The 19,884-nt window shown below is 43.5% G+C and overlaps 1 protein-coding gene across 33 annotated transcripts in view; it reads left to right on the top strand.

Moving 5' to 3' along the window:
* The window catches only part of KIAA1217 (KIAA1217 ortholog), a 702,592-nt gene that overhangs the window by 663,607 nt on the left and 19,101 nt on the right, over positions 1–19,884 (top strand). For 31 of the 33 annotated variants that reach the window (XM_070501282.1, XM_070501283.1, XM_070501298.1 and 28 more), the window contains 4 exons: positions 9,771–9,946; positions 14,653–14,783; positions 15,323–15,470; positions 19,269–19,716. In XM_070501282.1, the coding sequence (XP_070357383.1) occupies positions 9,771–9,946; positions 14,653–14,783; positions 15,323–15,470; positions 19,269–19,716 (903 nt within the window). The remainder of the gene's footprint in view (positions 1–9,770; positions 9,947–14,652; positions 14,784–15,322; positions 15,471–19,268; positions 19,717–19,884) is intronic. The other 2 variants (XM_070501286.1, XM_070501280.1) reach the window with 1 other exon arrangement.

Genomic DNA, 19,884 nt, shown 5'->3' with positions numbered 1-19,884 from the left:
ATCCTGAGAGCTAATGGGATGGGTCACACTGCTCAGTGCTCAGGTCTCCAAAGACGACGTCCCAGACACCTTGGACACCCCATGCAAATTCATGTAAATCCTCTTCTGAAGCAGGTTATCTGCAAAGTTCCCCCCCCCCCTTTGCATTCACCTGTCCTTGCTTTGCAATTTTAAAGACACTTTGCAATGAAATGAAGTGTTCAGGTTAGGCTGAGGGTGTGTACAGGTGTGACAAGTCCAATGCCCACAGTGTCCAGGTAGTAACTTAAGTGAAGTGGAGGAGGGACAATGACACGTTTGCGCCTCTAAAGGGTAATCACCACTCAGCTCCACGCAGCTCTTAGCCTGATAGAATTGAAGTCCAGCGTTTCCAGATGTTTCAATATTTTAGGAGAATCTGGAAATACAGATTTTATCTGAAATATCTGTATTCATTCTAAAAATGTTGTAAAGTAATTAAAAAACAATTATTTAGTACTCTGCAGGCCAAAGGACACATGTGTAGGCCAGAGAGGGACCGTTGGCTCCCAGGTTGTTGCCTGGCGTTTATGGAGAGTTAGCCCCTTCTCACACGGCTGCTGCCTTTTAGCGCCACCTACTGGCCATTTGGAAATTGTGCGATCCACTTTGGACCCTCACAAGAGAAAAAATCGTAAATATATGGTTTGTACGGTAGCACCTACTGCTTTCAAAAGTGAGCGTTTGTTGGTTTGGGGGCAGGGATGGAATTGCTGTAACATAAACACCATTCTTCCCCTGAAGCATGGTGAATTTGATACCCAGGCTGTACGTCTGTGGCTGTGGCGTCACCCTGTTGGTGGCTGGCATCCTTTGCTCCTCTGGCTGGCTGGGAGGGGTCTCCCACTACTTGCCACTCCTTGTAACCCTTGAACTGTGGCAGCTCGGTTGCCGAATCATAGCTTCGCAAACAAAGAGGCTCTTCGGTCAAGGTCTGGGAATGCTGTCTTAACCACACAAGTTCCTTCATTGCCCCAGAACTGCTCAGCTTTCCTGGCTGGCGGGGTGTAAAGAACAATGAGCAGCTGTGCTCTTGAGCTTAGAAGTTTGTGCTGTTCTAAAGAGCAGACACGGAGGGAAAGATACACATTTTCTTTCCTAAACTGGCTGCAGTTGTTGCTCCCTCAGTCTGCGTATTCTCTGGTCCCCGTCAGCTTCCGTCCCCCCCAGCCTCCACCTTTCAGTCAGGGGAATCTATTTAGGACAAAACCGGCTTAGAAGAATTAAGCCATCTCAGCATCACTTCTCCTTCAGCATATGTATTATACACCAAAAGTGAAGAACAAGCCCAAAGAGATTATGAGTCCTCATGGAGCTATCATGAGAGATATACAAAACCCTGTAGAATGGTCTCAAAAGAACAAAAATTGAATTAGAAATTCAAATGTTCTTTGAACTGTGTTATAAAATAGTGAAACTGAATGAAATCTTTTGTGCTTGGCAGCCGGCTCCAGTAATTAGATAATTAAATCATTGGAAAATCCTAGACTGTAGAGCATATCCTATTTGAGCATTTCATTTTCAGAATTGATGGGTTATTCTCAGGAATGGAAATCTGATGCAGACACAGTGGGGTGGGTATATTTAAAGGGGGCAAAAAGAATGTCGAGGGAGGCCAGAGGAGCCTAGGCAGAAGATCAAGAAAACCATTGAAACTCTGTTCATGTAATTTCCTGCTCTCCAATTTCGCATGAATTATCAGTCTAAGAGAATGCTTCTTAATCCTGGCTGCCCATGAGAATCACCTGAGACCTTTAACGAAAGTATTGATACCTGAGAAGCATTGCCAGAGTCTGACTTCATTGGTGTGGACCAGAGGCTAGGCAGTGGTGATTCTAGAATGTTCCAGGGTAAAAACTACTGCTCTCAGGTATTTTGAATGCCCCGTCCATTGAGATGCCTCCTGGAAATGTTGAGCTCTCAGTCAGCTATCACAAAGGGTGAAGCAGAAACAAATGGGGTGTCCACCACCTTTGAGAAAGACACACCCAATAACTTCAAACAGTGCACCTCATTCCCAGTAGTTAATCAGATGTGTTCTCTACTTAGTAACAATTGAGACAAGAGCTATACGGAAGTTTTATGTTGTCATGTTCCCATTCCCATGTAGCAGCTGGGTCTGCAATTAGCTGGCAACAATGCAAAAGGAGGCAGGTGAAGTCTTGTACCTAACAAATGTTCCCTTCAAAAGATGATTATCTTTGTTTATTACCTTTTCTGGTATGATTTAGAAAAAGCCTACTTTTTCTAAACGATGAGCTGCATCTTTTTTCCAAAATGCCGTTGTACTTGGACTTTATCAAGGTAATCCCACATCCACAGACAAGACTACAGTTCCACCCTTTTCTGTGGGTTGAGGGGAGGGAGAAGCTTCTGGAAGAGATGTTTCAAGTTCTGTAGGGGCCAGATAAGACTTGGCCTAAAGAGAGAGTGGGTATATCCTACTTCTCTAATTCCCACATATTTTTTTCTTGGTCCCTTATCTCCCTATTCTAAGTCCTGATAAATAAAAAATGAGATTATTCTGAACTTAGTGTTCCATGTTTAAGATTAGTGAGGAGGCAAAACATCATTATAAAAGAGAAATATAGCAGTACACAGAGTCCGTGTATTTGAAATGATGTAATTCAGTACAGTTATCTTAAGGTGTCTTTTTATAAGAAAGTGCCTCATAGAAATGTGCCGGAGTCTCATTAATCTTCTTACATCCAAAATAATGGTCTTGGGAATGAGAAAAGCACACTGAAGGTTGGCCATGCTGAGCAGACCTGTTTTCCCCTACTGGGCAGAAATAATAAATGGAACTAGTACAGGGTTTGGCAGGTAGACAGCCATAAAATGTCTCAAGTCCTAGTTGGACCTTCACACAGAGGTTGTCTAAGTTGGGGAGACTTCTCCTGGATAGCATGTAGTTGTGGCCAGACATGCTTTCCCTTGTTCCTTACAGCCTAGCAAACTTATCCAGGTGGTCAGGAGTTATTCTGGGGTCTGGATTCCATTATAAAACTTCGTGATTTGTTGAACAACCACTGTTCAATGTCACGACTTGACAGCAAAATCAGTTCAGTTATACTATGCACCATTGGCAAGACCAATAGTCTTAGATTTTATGTAAGAAATCAAGATTGAGTATGTGAGGTATATGTTCATTTTGAGGTGGGTAGAAATAGGTTTAGGTAGTTTCCTAGTTACTTGATGAAGTTGATATGAATTACTTATTGGATCCAATTACATTTTTATGGCCAAGAATATATTTCTGTTGAAGTATTTTTATAAAAATATCAAGTATGGAATTTTCAATAAACTTATGTTTCCAGCAATAAGGGTGTAACTACAACTGTACTTGCCTTCCCACTGTTGACAGCAGGAAAACTGAAAAGTAAATAAATGTATGAAACAACTCTTTTCAGACATCCGACAACAGACAACACAGGATGGTGATCTTAAGGAGAATGGAAACAAAGGAGGTGAAACCTACATGTGACTCAGCTTTCTGCGTGGGGGCTCTTTTCAGATCATGATGCAGAAAGGGCTACCTAAGCAGAGCACTGACAGTCTTACTGAGTTGAGGGGATAAGATCAAAGTGTAGAGAGCTGAAGCAGCTAGAATTTGTGGAGTACCAAGTAAGAGGAAGCTCTGTGGAGGAAGAACTATATAAATCTGTGAGTCTGTTATAGAATACTAAGCCAACCACATGTAGTTGAAAGACCGCTAAGCCAGGCAAAAACAAAGTGGGAGGCTATAAGCTAAAAAATTACCAGAGCTCACACAGGGCTGGGAGATGCTCACGTTTTGACAAGCAAGAGTAAAGAGGCTTTATTGATCAATTGAGTCATTCAGTAGAGATTAGAGAAGGACCATGCTTCAGTCTTAGGACTAAACTAGCCCCAGAGTAAAAACTACCCTGGATTCACCCTAGCTAAGGTTAAAAACAAGTCTCTAAAGAACAAAAATAATTCACAAGTAGTTGAACTCTCTGCCAGAGAAAGTCCAAAAGCTGTAAAGGAAAACAACAAAATCCAGAACACCATGTCCAGCATCCAGTCAAAAATTACTAGACATGTGATGATGCTGAGAAATGTGACCCGTAGGCTTAAGAAAAATCCAATGGAAACCAACCAGAAAGGATAGGAATAATGAGATCAGCAGCAAGGACTTTAAAACAGCTATTATAATTATTCTCAAGGATTTAAAGGCAAACATGAACACAATGAGACAAGAAATGGAAGCTATAAAAAATATCTAAAGAGAACTTTCAGGAGCTGAAAAACACAATATCTGAATGGACTCAATAGAAGATTAATCAGTGCTGAAACAAAATATCAACCAATTTGAAAACATAGCAATAGAAACTGCCCAAACTAAAGTACAGAGCGAAAAAAGCCTGAAGAAAACCAACTGAATCTTAGTGAATTGTGGAACAATATTAAGTGGTAAAGAGGATGAGAAGAATGTTAGAAGGAATAATGGCTGAAGGTTTTCCATGTTTAAGGAAAGGTGTAAATCCACATACCAAAAAAGCTCAATAAAGCCTTAGAATAGTAAGCACAAATAAAACTACACCAAAGCACATTGTAATCAAATTGCTGAAAATCAGGAATAAATAGAAAAATCTTAAAAGCTGCCAAAGGGGCAAAAAGATACATTACATGCAGGGAAACATAAGTAAGAATTATCACTGACTTCTCATCAAAGACAAAAGTTAAGTCAGGAGACAATGGAATGGTATCTTTTTTTTTTTTTTAAGATTTTATTTTTCCTTTTTTCTCCCCAAGGCCCCCCAGCACACAGTTGTATATATTTTAGTTGTGGGTCCTTCTAGTTGTGATACATGGGATGCCACCTCAGCATGGCCTGATGGGTGGTGCCATGTCCGCGCCCAGGATTCGAACCAGCGAAACCTTGGGCCACCAAAGCAGAGCACGTGAACTTAACTACTCGGCCACGGGGTCAGGCCCTAGAATGACATCTCTAAAGTATTGAAAGGAAAAAACTCCTTCAGAAAATAGAGGACACTTCCCAACTCATTTTCTGAAGCCAGCTCTACTCTAAGAGCAAAACCAGTCAAAGATACTATAAGAAAAGAAAACCACAAACCAATATCCCTCATGAAAATATATGTAACAAATCCTTAACAAAATAGTAGCAATTGAATCCAGCAATATATGAAAAGGATAATACCTTTTCCTGGGTATTATGCCAGGAATGAATGCAAGATTGCTTTAATAAAAATTTTTTAAAGACCAATATATTTGACCTTATTAGCAGAATAAAGGAGAAAATCATATTGTTTCAAAAACTGCAGAAAAAAAGTGACAAAATTTAATACAACTGATAAAAACATTTAGCACTCTAGGAGTAGAAGAGACTTCCTTAACCTGATAAAGGATGTCTGAAAAACCCACAGAAAACATTATAGTTAATGAGGAAACGCTACACACATTCCCTGTAAGGTTGGGAACAAGACTGAAGAAGCCAGCTCTCGCTTTCATTTAGCACTGTACTGAAGATCCTAGCAAGTGTGTTAGCTCAAAAAAGACGTAAAAGCCATACAGATGGGAAAGAAAAAGTGTAATTGGCTTTACTCACAAATGACGTGATTGTGTACATATAAAACCAAAAAGAATCTACAAAATAATGCTACCAGAAGTAAGTGAATTTAAGCAAGATCACCATAATCAAGTCACTGTGTAAAAATATAAAAATTTCATTACATACAATGTACTTAATCGTACATGGATTTATCCATGCAATGGAATACCACTCAGCATTAAAAAGAATGAACTCAAGACTCAACAACATGGCTGGATCTCAAAAACAATATCCTGAAGGAAAGACGCCAGACACAAAAGATTACATATTGTATAATTTCACTTATATGACATTCTAGAACAGGAAGAACTAATTTATAGAGACAGAAAACAGATTGGTAGTTTCCTTGGGCTAGAGGTTGGAAGATTGATTGCAAAGAGTCAGAAAGAAATTTTCTAGGGCGATAAAAATTGTTGTCTAGGGGCTGGTCTGGTCGTGTAGTGGTTAAGTTTGTGCACTCCACTTTGGCACCTTAGGGTTCACAGGTTTGGTCCTCAGTTGCGGACCTACACATCACTCATCAAGCCATGCTGTGGCGGCATCCCACATACAAAATAGAGAATGATTGGCACAGATGTTAGCTCAGTACAATCTTCCTCAAGCAAAAAGAGGAAGATTGGCAACAGATGTTAGCTCAGGGCCAATCTTCTCACCAAAGATAGATAGATAGATAGATAGATAGATAGATAGATAGATAGATAGATAGATAGATATAGTCTATCTTTTTAGTGGTGGTTACATTGGTGTATACATTTGTCAAAACTCATTGACCTGTGCACTTAAAATGGGTATATTTTATTGTTTATAAACTATACCTTAATAGAGCTTTTTTTTTAAGTCCACAATTGAAATGTAGGTATCACTGCTAAGCAAAAATAAAGGCAATGATTGGATGTGCTGATGACTAATTTATTTGAAGCATTTAGAGAGAGATGTTGACCTACTTCCTGCCTTCAGCGTCATTTTTATGCACTGTTAGGATGAAGTGCTGGAGACAGTGGCAAGACCACCAGGCAGGGAGGGTGAGGGACCAGAGGGAATAGAAAGAAAACTATGCCCATGTTTATTCCTCCACGATTAACTCATTGTTGCTCACATGCCAGCCAGTGTGCTATGGAAAATTCTCTCTTTAGTCCCTCCAGCTGTCTCTGGTAAGCCCCTTCTTCTGGGAAGGGGGATCGTAGAGCCTAGAACTCCAAACAAGACCCTCCCTCCCCTCCTCTTTGAGCAGAATAATTTGAATGTGATCTGACCATGTTCCCAATTGAATAAATTGTGTATTACATGCAGTTGTGTTCTTCTGACATGTCCGTAGGCTTCTCAGAAACGATATATGGAGTCATTCATACAGCAAATGTGTGTCGGGCACCTACTGTGTGCCAGCAACTGTGCCTGTGGCTGGAAATAGAACAGACGTGCTCCCTGCCGTGCTCTCTGGCACTCTCTATCTAGCAGATGGTGGTTGAGAAATGACTGGATTGAATTAAAAAGACCAATTCTCATCCTGCTTCTGCCCTGCAGTTGCCGAGGGACTCTGACCAAGTCACTTAACCTCTCATGGCTTCCCTTTCCCAGCTCGCAAGCTTCAATTTTGAGGATTTTAAATATTCCAACAACACAATTTCCAGCTTGATAGACACTGTTGATATCCACTGCTAACTGTACCATAACCTTATTGGAGCTCGTCTGTGAAATTTGTGCAAAAGGGCTGGCTGCAGAGAGCTGTGCCACACAGCTCTTGGCACAGTGACATCATCTATCCATTCAAGAGCCCTTTTCTTAGACCGTGATGCTCATCTTTGGTGGCACATTAGAATCATCTGAGGAGTTTAAAAAATTCCCAGCGCCTAGGCTGCACCTCAGACCAATTAAATCAGACTCTTGGAAGTGGACCCAGGTGTCAGTCACTTTTAGACACCCTTAATCATCTCCTTATTTGTCCCTTACATACCCATTATCACCCATCGCCTTTCTGCCCCCCTAAAGGAAATAGCTCTGTGGTATTTGACGCATGGCATGGAATTTGTGTGTACCATTTGGTATCAGGTAGTGTCACTGTGTATATTTAACAACAACTACAGACAGAGCAAGTAAGCGCATTAGTGCTGACCCCAGGGCATATCTGAGCCCATGGGTCTCCCCATATTTCTACCATCTAGGAAAGAATTTTGGATTCTCCATTGTCTATTGTTAGCAACATTACTGCTTAATTCATGCATTCAAGACATTAAATGAAGGCCCGCTATGCGTGAGGCACTGTGTCCTGGAGATCTGTGGAGAGCTGAAATTTACCAGGTGGAGGGAATACCATATGCAAAGTCCCTGTGGCAGAAAGGATCTCGGTCAGTCAGAACTGAGAAGATGTTCATGTGGCCTGAGCAGGGAATATGGCTGCATGCCAGTGCAAGGAGTCTGGGAAGTGGGAAAGGACCAGACCCCCCCGCACCTTGTGGGCAGAGCTGCCGCTGCAGAGAACATAGGAGGAAGTTGACCTCTGTGAACTGTCTCCAAACGTGGTGCCTTTCAGCCATATACTGACTGGCTGTTTTTAAGACCACAATAAAAAGACATCATTAGCCAAAGCAGTGAGAGAGCGTGATCATGAGTCATACAGAGGGGGTAACCCAAGAGTGGCACATTTTTATTTGGTTTCCTCCCAGACAAAACCGCAGGCCCCACCCCGAGGGTTATGCTCCCTGATAACAATAGCTGGTATGTACTGGGAGCCAGGTTTGTGCCAGGCACTATCGTAAGCCCTTTCTTGCCTCACTAACTCTCCGTTACCAGCCTATGGGATATGAGCTATGACTACCCCTTCTTATGGATAGACACAGAGAGATTAATAACTTGCCCACAGTCACCCAGCTATTAAGTGGTAAAACTAGGAATCGAACCCAGGCAGGGTCTCTCCGGATGGTCAGTTGATCATGGTGCCATGCTGTTGTTGGAAGGTGATGGTGATGGTGGCTCTGCTGGTGGCTCATGTTGAAATGTTTTGTCTTTATTCAGAGAAAATGGAAGCCATGGTGAGGTTTCAAGCGGGTGGCCACATGGTCACATGGCATTTCCCCCCAATTTGCACAGATAATGGACAGTTGACTGAGACATCACTCCTATGAGCTGATCTACAGTAGTTGTAGAAAAGACCACGAAACCAGAAAACAAAGGAAACAATAACAGCTAATTGGAATTTCAGGGGAACCTTAGGTATAATATAATAGATATAACATAATTACTGTTTTGGAGGCTGATGGAATGAATTCACATGATGTGTGTGCTGTCAGAAAATTATCCTGCCCCAGGGAAATACTAAACACCTTCCCTTGCAAGTGTTTGACTAGATTCTTCTGAAGCCTTAATGCAAATTCGCATATCCTATACTCTCCGGGGTGAGAAACAAGAGTGCTCTGGAAACTATATGAAAAATTATATGGAAATTGTGGTCTTACACATGCAGGCAGCCTACGTATACTCCAAGGAAATTAGTAAATTGCCACACGCCTTGGGCTCATCTGAAATCATTATTGTTGCCACCGTCAACATCAAGTACTGGGATTACACAATATTTGGTACATGGACCCATATAAACACGAGGGACACAGGCTCTTTTTTAAGCGATATGCTGAAGTAGTCCATAGCCAAATGAACATTTGTTGAGTGCCTCTTCTATACCAAGCAGTATCTCATTTAATGTTCAGACTAGCCCTGCATGGGGAAGTGACTGCTCATCCTTGGAGATAAGATAATGGAGACCAAGAGAGTCGAAGTAACATGCCAGTCTCACAGTAGCAGGGAGAGCGTTTAGGGTTTGATCCAAAGTCTGCTTGGCTTCAAAGCCGGTGCTGTTGGCTGCTCCCGATAAAAACGTGTCAGCGAGGGTTTATGCCCATTGTCCATGATGCTCTGACCAGAGTATAGAAAGGATCCAATTTTTTGCAGACACAGACATGAAAGTCTGGTTGTCAGCTGGCTGCTAAAACTCAGATGTTGGCTGAGTATGATATACAGTTTTTGCTCCCTTCCCTTTCTCATTGAAATAAAGAAATCCTCAGCTGCAGGGCCATTTATCCAAACCCGCTGCTGAAGACTGCCAGGCGTGCGGTTGCCACGATGTCAGTCAGGCAGAGCCAGCTGAGGTTGATTTCTTCTGTTCCAACAGCTGCAGAACCAGGAGCTGCTGAGGGCGATGATGAAGAAGGCTGAGCTGGAAATCAGTGGCAAAGTGGTAGAAACGATGAAGAGACTGGAGGATCCTGTGCAACGACAGCGCGTCCTGGTGGAGCAAGAGAGACAAAAATACCTGCGCGAAGAGGAGAAGATCGTCAAGAAGCTATGGTGAGTGCCGGTCACTTGCGGCATATTAGCTGTTTCACCTGAAAAGGTAGCCTGTCTTTGCCAATTAGGAGGCCCTTCCTCAGTGATGGCCCCCCACCCTTTATTGAGCACCCACTATGTACAAGTTCACGTTCTGCTGGTTCTGGGTATCCGCATACACTTAGCGCCCTTCCATCCAGGCCCCAAAAATTCAGCAATCCTCAGGTGCACCATGTTCTTCTGTAGGGCTCAGTAAGATAAAATTAAAAGGAGCAAATGGCAAAACCTAGTGGTAAAGGGGAAGTCTGCATTTAATCTCAATAAACTAAAACTAGTAGCCAAAATAATGCAGCACTAAAATTACCATCCCGTTATTCAACTGTAGTTAAAATCACGAAAGAAGAATTTAAATACAAAGGATGTCCAATCCAGGATGAAAGATGCTTCCTTGAATGTTACTAATCTTATATGAGGTTCTTATGGAAAGCATCTATCAAGTCCCACTATTGAAGTGAGCAGGGTTTTATTACTTCCCAGCCCGTGGGGCAGGCAATCTTTTATGTTAATGTATGTTTTTTTATGCAACGAAGGTTTATCATAGAACTATTTCGCCTTTCAGTATAATGAATGCTAATTTTTGTGGGTTCTTCTAGTGTTGGTAATTCTCTTGTTTCTTGGAAAGCTTGAAGCTCCCAAACTGGGATTGTAAGGGACCAACTTTCAAATTCTTCTCATGACCAGAATCACCAGAAATTTCCATCATGGAAAGTGTTGTTTTCTATCACCTGTTTGATTTTGAGCTGTAGTTTATGTCACTTCAGATGCCAACCTAATGTGTCTGATTAAAATTAGAATGTGCCTTTCAGTAGCAGTCTAGAGGAAAAAATATATTTATTATTTTCCTAAAAAATTACATTTGACCACTGTTCACTGACATCTCAAAATAGCTTCTAAAATTTTGTTTAGTTCATGCATTTATAGACAGCTAATCACCCACCATGAGGTAATAAGGCTATTATTTGTCTGAAATGTTTTTGTGACAGCCCGAGTTGTCTAAAACTAGGTCTGAAGATTCGTCTTGAAAACGTCTTTCAAAATAGATAGCCTTTTAGTAATATTTTTATAAATTTTCCAATTAAATTATGAAAAAGTACATTTCCTTCCTTTAAAAGTTGTGATTATTGGTTAGCTGAGGTGCCAGGTGATCCTACACAAAGGAGAGTTTGCTTCTGGCCCCAGGGATCTGGAAAACAACCTGAAATAATTCTTCTTCATATGCCCCCAGGCCAAGCACAGTGCCGTGCGCACAGTAGGGTCTCACAAATGGTTTGTTAAACTGAACTGAAATGGCCTCGAAGACAGGTGGGATTTCATCGGTGGAGGCTAGAGTGGGGGACGTCCCAGGCAGAGGAACGACAAGTCTCAGGACCCAGAAGCCACAAGACATCCGTGGAGAATTGGGGGTAGTTGAGTTTGGCGGGAGAGTTGTGTACAAGATACTAATCGTGTCTCATATTTGGGTCGCACCATTTCCGTTTGCGTCGTCCCTGCCCATATCTTAGACCATACTCGCGCCCTGCATGCCTGCTTGCTATCTGTCTGGCCTGTGTTTACTGAGATGGCAAGATCATGCAACAGAAACCTGGATTTCTGGCTTCTCATGAAAGTTCCTGGGTCCAGCCCCAGATTCAGAATTTCTCTGGAGGGAGCTTGGGAATGTGCATTTTGCAAAGGGACAGGGGAGATTCTGAAGCACCTTCCCCTTTGTGAGTCACTGCCCGTCCTCATGAGGAGGTCACTGAAGTTTTTGGATCAAGGAAGTAGGGGAGTCAGAGCTGTGTTTCAGGTCGGTCCCTCCAGCAATCCCATGAGGGACTGACTGAGGGGGCAAGATTGGCGTCAGGGTAACCATATTGGAAAGAACTATCATGGTCCAGACAAAAGCCATTAAGGCCTGACTCAAGCAGTGGAAATTGGAATGGGCAAAGAAATCAAATGCAAAATGGACTGATTGGATGGATCAGAGTGGTGAGAAAGAGCCCAGTGGTGTAGTGGTTAAGTTCACATGCTTTGCTTTGGCGGCCTGGGGTTCGCCAGTTCAGATCCCAGGCGCAGGCTTACACACCGCTCATCAAGCCATGCTTTTGGCGGCATCTCACACACAAAATAGAGGAAGATCGGCAGAGGTGTTAGCTCAGTGACAATCTTCTTCAAGCAGAAAGAGGAAGATTGGCAACAGATGTTAGCTCAGGGCCAATTGTCTTCACCCCAAAAAAAAGAAAAAAAAAGAGTGGGTTACCAAAGACAGCGGGGAAATTTCAACTCAGGTACATTAGGAAAACAATGCTATCTCCCTTCCTCCTCCCATTTGGCCTCCCCCTGCCCTTCCTCCTCTCTCGGTCCTCCCCATTCTCCTCGCCCTGCCTCTCTCCTTCCATACACACACACTGGAAATTAAGTTCCCTTGGGGATCCTGATAAGTTGCTGGTGAGCCATTCAGATGGCAGAGGAATGAAATTTGGGTCTAGAACTATGGAAAGAAATTGGACGAAGATAATTTCTCTTTGGTGGGTTTCTACATGGAAATGATAGTTGGGCTTCTAATAACAGTCAGATGAGCTAGATTTCAACAAATTAATGCTTTCTTTTTAACTAAGGTAGAATGAAAAACAACTTCAACAAATAGAGTGGATTTACCTGTAAACCATAGCATCTGTGAACATCTGACATTCTTTTGAGCAGAGTTCACATCTCAAAAGTCATATTGATTACTATAATATTGAAAATTTATTCTTAGTAGTCATTTTAGTTCCATGGTCTCTTTTACATCTTGAATGAACCAATTTTATCTGAATGCTTCATCTATAATAGATATCATAAACATATAAATAGAAGTGACATTGTTGTGTACAATAATATCAGTACACATTTGTGTACGTTCCACGATCAATAAAGGAAAAGCTGTGACATTTAAGGGTTTTCTGTATGCAGGGTTATGAAATCCAGGAGGCACATTGTGTAGAAGAGATTAAAATAGAATTTTAGGCAGACTGACTTTGGGTCAGATGACAGCTCCTTGCAGTATTATTTGCAACCTGGCAGGCTTGTGGGTTGTTAATGGAACCATGATAAATTTGGGTCTTAGCTTTTCCATCAAAGCTTAGGAGGATTGGACAATGTGTCCAGTCTACACATCAAAGGAATTCTGCTCGGTGATGAAATGGAAGAGAACTTTTCCATACAGAGTTACTATACTTAGTGCTCGTCAGAGGGATGGCACACATTCTCTCCGCCTCAGGGATGTACAAGCTGTAGGAAGTTTCCTGTGGGCAGGGTCACATAACACCGGGTGCCCTTCTATAGTTTGCAGATGTGGACAATGAGCAGATGAGGCTTTCCCTTTTGGTCCTGAAGCTGCATCATTTCATCTGAAGGGGTCATAGGCAATTTTGGTCCATTTTCCGTAACAGGATGAAAGATAGCACCAAAAACTCCATCCCACTTCGTGAAAGTGGATGAATTTGTTGTTCACCTTATGGTCTTTATTGAACATGTGCAATGTCCTGCCTGAATCTCCTGCAGCTGCCATGCCATCCATAGCTCCATCTGCTTGCCCACCTAGTAGGAGGGTCTTGGTGGGCCGTCTTTTTGCAGAGACGCTGTTCCTCCTTTCCTCTTCCCACTGCCTGCTCTGCACACACAGCTCCCGCAGGTGGACTAGCTGGTCACTTACTGCCACCTACTGGTCTTCATCTCTCAAAGTTCTTTTCCTGTTTCTGTAAGACAGATTTTCTGTTGTCTGATTTGTTGCGGGCAAACTGAAAAGATATAAACGTGTGTTTAGGATGGGGTTATTAACATGCCCAGGAGATAGGATGTTGTTGTTGGTTTGTTTATTTGGTTGGTTTTTTGAAGTGAAAGATCTTAATTTAGTTCTATTGGGACTGGCAGTACCCTAAGGGATGTGTGTATGTGTGTGTGTGAGAGAGAATACCACACACACACATACCCGAGAAATCAGATCTGTGATCATTTTTGCTCTTTGTAGCTTAGAGAGGAAAGTCAATCCTTATTGCTGGGACAATCACTATAAACCAGAGGTTCTTGGTCAGGGGCAGGTTTGCTCCCCTCCTCTCCCCCAGGGACATTTACCAATGTCTGGAGACATTCTTGTTTGTCACAAGTTGGCGACTGGCATCTAGTGCGTGGAGAGCAAAGGTTCTGCTAAACACCGTACAATACACAGGACAGGCCCCTACGAGAAAGAATTGTCCAGCCCAAAACGTCAAGTTCCAAGGTTGAGAAGCCTGATATAAAGCAGTCCAGGCTCCTCGTTCTACTCCACTACAGCATGCACACTCTTTCTCTTTCTCCTCTGTTGTGTCACAAAGTGCGTGCGCCCCTCCCTTAGTTGGCATCCACACCACTGAAAATGCAGCGTGGGTCCTTTGTCAGCCAGGCACCGTCTTCCCTCTGGCCAACCTGGGCCTCCCCATGAACAGGCCCTGGGAAAACTTCCTCGCCCTTGCCTTACACCTCCAAATATTTCAAGCCAAACCAAGCTACTGTTCTAGGATGTGCTCCTGTCATCTGAGTAGAAGGCGAGGGGGGCAGGGGCTGGGACACAGTACACAGCAGGAGGCCCAGGCAAGCCCTTTGCTACAACAGCCGTCCTTTTTGAGGACCTCAGTGTTCACTCCCATCCACTGGTCTGCTCGCTCCCGCAGTGAGCTGGAAGACTTCGTTGAAGATTTGAAGAAGGACTCCCCATCGGCTGGCCGAGTGGTTACTCTAAAAGACGTGGAAGATGGGGCTTTTCTCCTGCGACAAGTGGGAGAAGCTGTAGCTACCCTGAAAGGTGAGTGTCCTGCTCGAAGGGAGAAGTCAGAAGCGTGTTTCCTGGGGTGTTGAAAAATCTGTCAAATAGTGAAGGATTTATTTGCACATGCCTGCATGTATTCATCAAACACGTGCATGTGTCAGGCACCCTTCTAGACACTGGGGATACACCACTGAACAGAACAGGCAGACGCCCTTGTCTTCTTGCATATGTTGCAGTGAGTGCTGTAAGATTTGGGACCAAATGATGCCAGTAACAGTTTCTGTTCTCTGGGCTCTTATAGTGAGCCTGTGCCAAATTCATTAAAAAGAACCCTAAGGGACAGTTGACCTTATGCCAAAGACGCAGGCAGGAAGTAAGGCCTAGAGCTCTGCTCTTGCCCAAGGTCACTTTGAACCCAGTTGCATCTGAACTTGTCTGCCTCCTGATCATGCGTGAACCGCACTGTGGCTGCTGAAGCCCACACTTCTCAACCCTTTCCACGGCTGGGATGCAGGATGGGGGCTTGCTCTTCTGGCTTTTTCTCCCACAACTCTCCAGCTGCTCTCGGCCCACAGGAGAATTTCCAACCTTACAAAACAAGATGCGGGCCATCCTGCGCATAGAAGTGGAGGCCGTGCGGTTTCTGAAGGAAGAGCCGCACCGGCTGGACAGTCTCCTGCAGAGAGTGCGGGGCATGACCGACACCCTGACCATGTTGCGGAGGTGAGCGGCTTCCCAAGGGGCACGAGGGGTGGGAGCACGTGCTGGCCAGGTTGGGGGCCAGGTTGTGGACTCTCAGGCTTCCTCCGTGCTCCTGGGACCTGTCTCCATTGTTGCGACGAGTCATGTCTTATTTCCAGTGTTCTGAGGAGAAACCATTTCTCCTTCCCACCTGGGACATTCTACTGCAATATGGCTTGAGGCCTTCATTCTTCAGCACAGGCTTGCTGTGCTGGGCACATCCTAGGGCTTAAAATAAGTAAACACAGTAAACATTTTTTTTAAAAAATCATTTGAAGGAGATTCTTTTTAATAACATTTTGAAGTTGAAGAATGGATCAGAATATTTTATTAGCCTCTTTCACTTCAGGGGCATAGAGGACTTCAGTTAGAAGAAAATGAATAGAGGGGCTGGCCCAGTGGCATAGCAGTTAGGTTCGCGTGCTCTGCTTCAGCAGCCCAGGGTTCACCAGTTCAGATCCTGAGCGCAGACCTACACACAGCTCATCAAGCTGTGCTGTGGTGGCATCCCACATAAAAAAACTAGAAGGACTTACAGCTAGGATATACAACTATGTACTGGGGCTTTGGGGAGAAAAAAAAGAGGAAGATTGGCAACAGATGTTAGCTCAGGGTCGATCTTCCTCACCAAAAAGCATACCATGAAAAAAACAAAAGAAGAACAAAATGAGTAGAAATAAAGTCTTTCTTGAATTATCTACTTAAAGAGTATCTGAGAGGTTGTTGGTCCCATGTAGAAAAGAGAAATGAACCTGCCGGAGTGGCATAGGCCAATCACTCTTACCAAAGATGCACCTGCTAGTAAAAGAGGGTCACAGTGGAGGAAAAACTGAAAGAAATCTCTGACTCATCCATGACTGTCATCAGAAAGAAAATTCCAGAACTCCGTACCCACATAAAAAGTGCTGACATACACACATGCAGGATTTGTGTTGCCAGAAGCACCTCTGTACATGACATCTCATACCATCATATACTGTGTCTTTGAGGGACAATTAGAACTCTTTTTTCTCAACATAATCATAACAAGAGTTTACATCTATGAGCACTTTCTATGTATCAGTCGCTGAATGAAGCCATTTTATATTTTATATTTTAGCTCATCTGGTCCTAATTAAAAACCCTAGAGGGCAAGCATCGTTACTCCCATTTTATAGGTAGAACCTGAGGTTTGAGGAGGTTTTCTGCAGGTCAGAGAAGGGGCTGGAATGTGAACCGAAAGTCTGATTCCTCAGCTGCTGTGGTTTGGATCTCACAGCCAGGCAGGCAGTAACGTTTGGGCATTCGCTCTCTTCCAGCCCTGGTGCTGGTTGTTAAAATTACAATAGTAAATATGACAAATAGGACCCTTGCCCTTTTAAAACTTCCCCTCTCACATGAGAAATAGACACAACTACCCCAAATAAACTACTTCCTGGCAGTGGCAGTCCCTGAGCATTCAGTGTTTTACTGGAACTAGGCAATTGCAGAGATGTTATCCTTAAAATCTTGGGCCAGATTTGAGAACAACTCACAGACAGAAGCAACATATAGGAAACTTTCTTATATTTTAATCCCTAACTAGAATCATTTGGTCAAATTTGTAAGAGAAATATATTAAATGTGCAGTTGACTTTTAGATGCATTATTAACCATAAGGAGCAAGTGAAATTCTCCTAGTAAGGAATGACCTCGAGAAAGAGCCTCTTTTGCTAGGATGACACTACAAAGCAGCCGTATAATCACTTGCGACAGTTCCAGGATGCCAAAGGAAGTCTGAATTAACCCAACAATGGCCTCCTCCTGCAGAGATCACATCTGACTGGATACAGGAAAAAATTGTACCTGAATTACATTTTCTCATGGGTTCACTCATTTTAAATAGGCGGAGTGAACTTTTTCTTCCAGCAGGATAGAAATCTGTTAAAAGAATTCTTCGTGAAGCTCCTACCTAAACAAAGTAACCCATCCACAGAGCCTAAAACACACCACCCTTCTCAAGTGGAAACAGATAGCTGGCCGGCAGGGAGTACTGCCCCATTCCCGCCTCTTCCCTGGAAAACAGCTAAAAGACATTCTTAGAGCCAGCACAGAGTGATGAAGCTCAGTATTTGTCTTATCTCCAGGGAATGCAAGTTCTAAAAACAAGATGGGATTGTGTGTTCATTGTTAGAGGTCTTTTTGTCTGATAAATGTTCAGTGGTGAGAATGATAGATAAACCTAGTTAAGTAACTTTGAAAATAAAAATAAAGGAAATTTTAGCTGCCATCAGGCTGCCCATCACAAACCTTTATATTAGTAATTTTTTCTGGGTATCTTTTGGGTATAATGTGCTGAACTCGGCACTGTGGAAGCATAAGGAGGAAGGTAGGAATATGCACACCCCGAAGGACAGGTATAATTTTTTTCCTGTACCCAATCAGATGTGGTCTTTGCAGGACTGTCCTGCCATGGCGAGAAGATAAAGCAGGTGACAGTCAGAGTTCAGAGCAACTTAGCAGCTTGGGGAGATGCTGAAGTGGTTTGGTAGCTGTTGAATTTGAGTTGCTGGAAGGATATCCAAATAGAGAAACTCAATGGGCACTTAGAAATGTGGACTGAAGATCAAGAGGGATTTAGAGTGGGGTCCCTGCCTAGCTTGGAGGGAGGCCGGGAGGGAGGGAGAAAGTTTTAGAACTGGAAGTCGCCTTCATGAAGATGATTATTGAAGATGGAAGAGATGGCATGATAGAATGAGAGGGGGAGGAGGGAACAGAGCCTTGGCATCCTTGGGGATTGAAGGGACAGGTGGGTAAAGTAAGCAGCAAAAGAAACAGAGAAGCGAGTAGCAGAGGAGAGTCATAGAATGCAATGTCTTTTTGCAATCAAAAAGAAAAAAGAGAGCATTTTAATAAGAAGGGAATGAGGGACTAATTAAAAATTATGCGTCAGGTACCATCTTTGACATTGTCTTACATATAACCACATTGATCCTAACAACAACCCCTCAGCACGGCATTGGAAGGCATTGTCATCATCACTGTCATCATTATCACATTCTACAGAAAAGTATCTGAGGCTCAAAAAGGTGAAGTTCCTGACATTCCACAGCTAGAACATAGTAGAACTGATATTCAGACACAAACACCAAAGGCTATGTCTTTTCCACTGCGCCATGGGTGGAGATCAACAAATAGCATCAGATGACCCCATAACGCAGAGGAGGATGAGGATCAGCCCAGCTGTTAGATTAGGAGTCACTGTTGACCTTGCAGAACGGCTCGGTCGAGTCCAGGTGGGGAAGCCAGATCACACCAGGCTAAGCTACAGGAAGAGCAAGCAAAAGCGACTAGAATATAAACTACCCTCCCAGGGTGTTTGGCAATGAAAGAGGCAGAGTGTGGACTGTTTAGGAAGCTTTTGGGGTTAGAGCTGAGCATCTCAAGAGCTGTCCAGGCCAGGCTCAGGTAGACCAAGTATTGTTAGACTCGTGTGTTCAATCATGCCACCACCACCCAAACAGTGACGGAACCTCGCCAGTCTGGGCACAACCGTGCTAGTGGAAAGGGAAGGCAGCCTATCTCCTGAGGGAAGGACTGAGTCAGCAGCTGCCAGAGATAACTAGGAGGCAATTCAAGGCCTTTAGGAAGTTGCTATGGAAACCCTCAACCCTGAGCTTCTATTTTGGGTTTTAGAATGTTTTAATTTTGCAACAAAATCTTGCCTGGCTTTGGGATGACACAGCATCCAAGTATACCATAATAATAAAATGAAACTTACCTATTTTAAAAGTTAATGCTGCTGTGCATGGTTTCTCCCAGACACGTCACCGATGGGCTCTTGAAAGGTACAGATGCAGCCCAGGCCGCACAGTATGTCGCTATGGAAAAGGCCACCGCCGCAGAAGTCCTGAAGAACCAAGAGGAGGCACTCCACACCTCAGGCCAGCCCCTCCACGGCGCAGGAGTCCCGGGCGACATGAAGTCAGAGGTGATGCCCTTGACAGTTCACCATGCACAGAGCTCTCCCGTGGTCATCCAGACCTCCCAGCTCTCCTCGGCCCTGCTGAACCCTGCCCAGCACTTGCCTGGGGGCACTGGCCCTTACCTGGCCAGCTCTCCAGCTGTCACACAGGAGGGGACCTCTGCTCTGCAGTCGGCACAGGCTCCTCAGTCCCCACAGACGCCCGTGAATGGTTCCACCATGCAGAGCTTGTTCATTGAGGAAATCCACAGTGTGAGCTCCAAGAACAGGGCGGTGTCTATTGAGGTAGAGTCCTATTTCCATTTTTTGTAAACCCATAAAGGAGTGTAACTCATGATCCTGTCCCTCAAAGAGATTACAGTCTGGTTGTAGAGATAATTCATGTAAGTGTCAAAGATACAGTGTTACCAAAGATAGATAGACAGATAATGTCTTTTTTTAAACTACAAATGG

The sequence above is a fragment of the Equus asinus genome, chromosome 29 (assembly GCF_041296235.1).
Source record: "Equus asinus isolate D_3611 breed Donkey chromosome 29, EquAss-T2T_v2, whole genome shotgun sequence".
Lineage (NCBI taxonomy): Eukaryota > Metazoa > Chordata > Mammalia > Perissodactyla > Equidae > Equus > Equus asinus.
The sequence above is the reverse complement of the archived record's forward strand: the minus strand, read 5'-3'. Positions and strand labels throughout refer to the sequence as shown.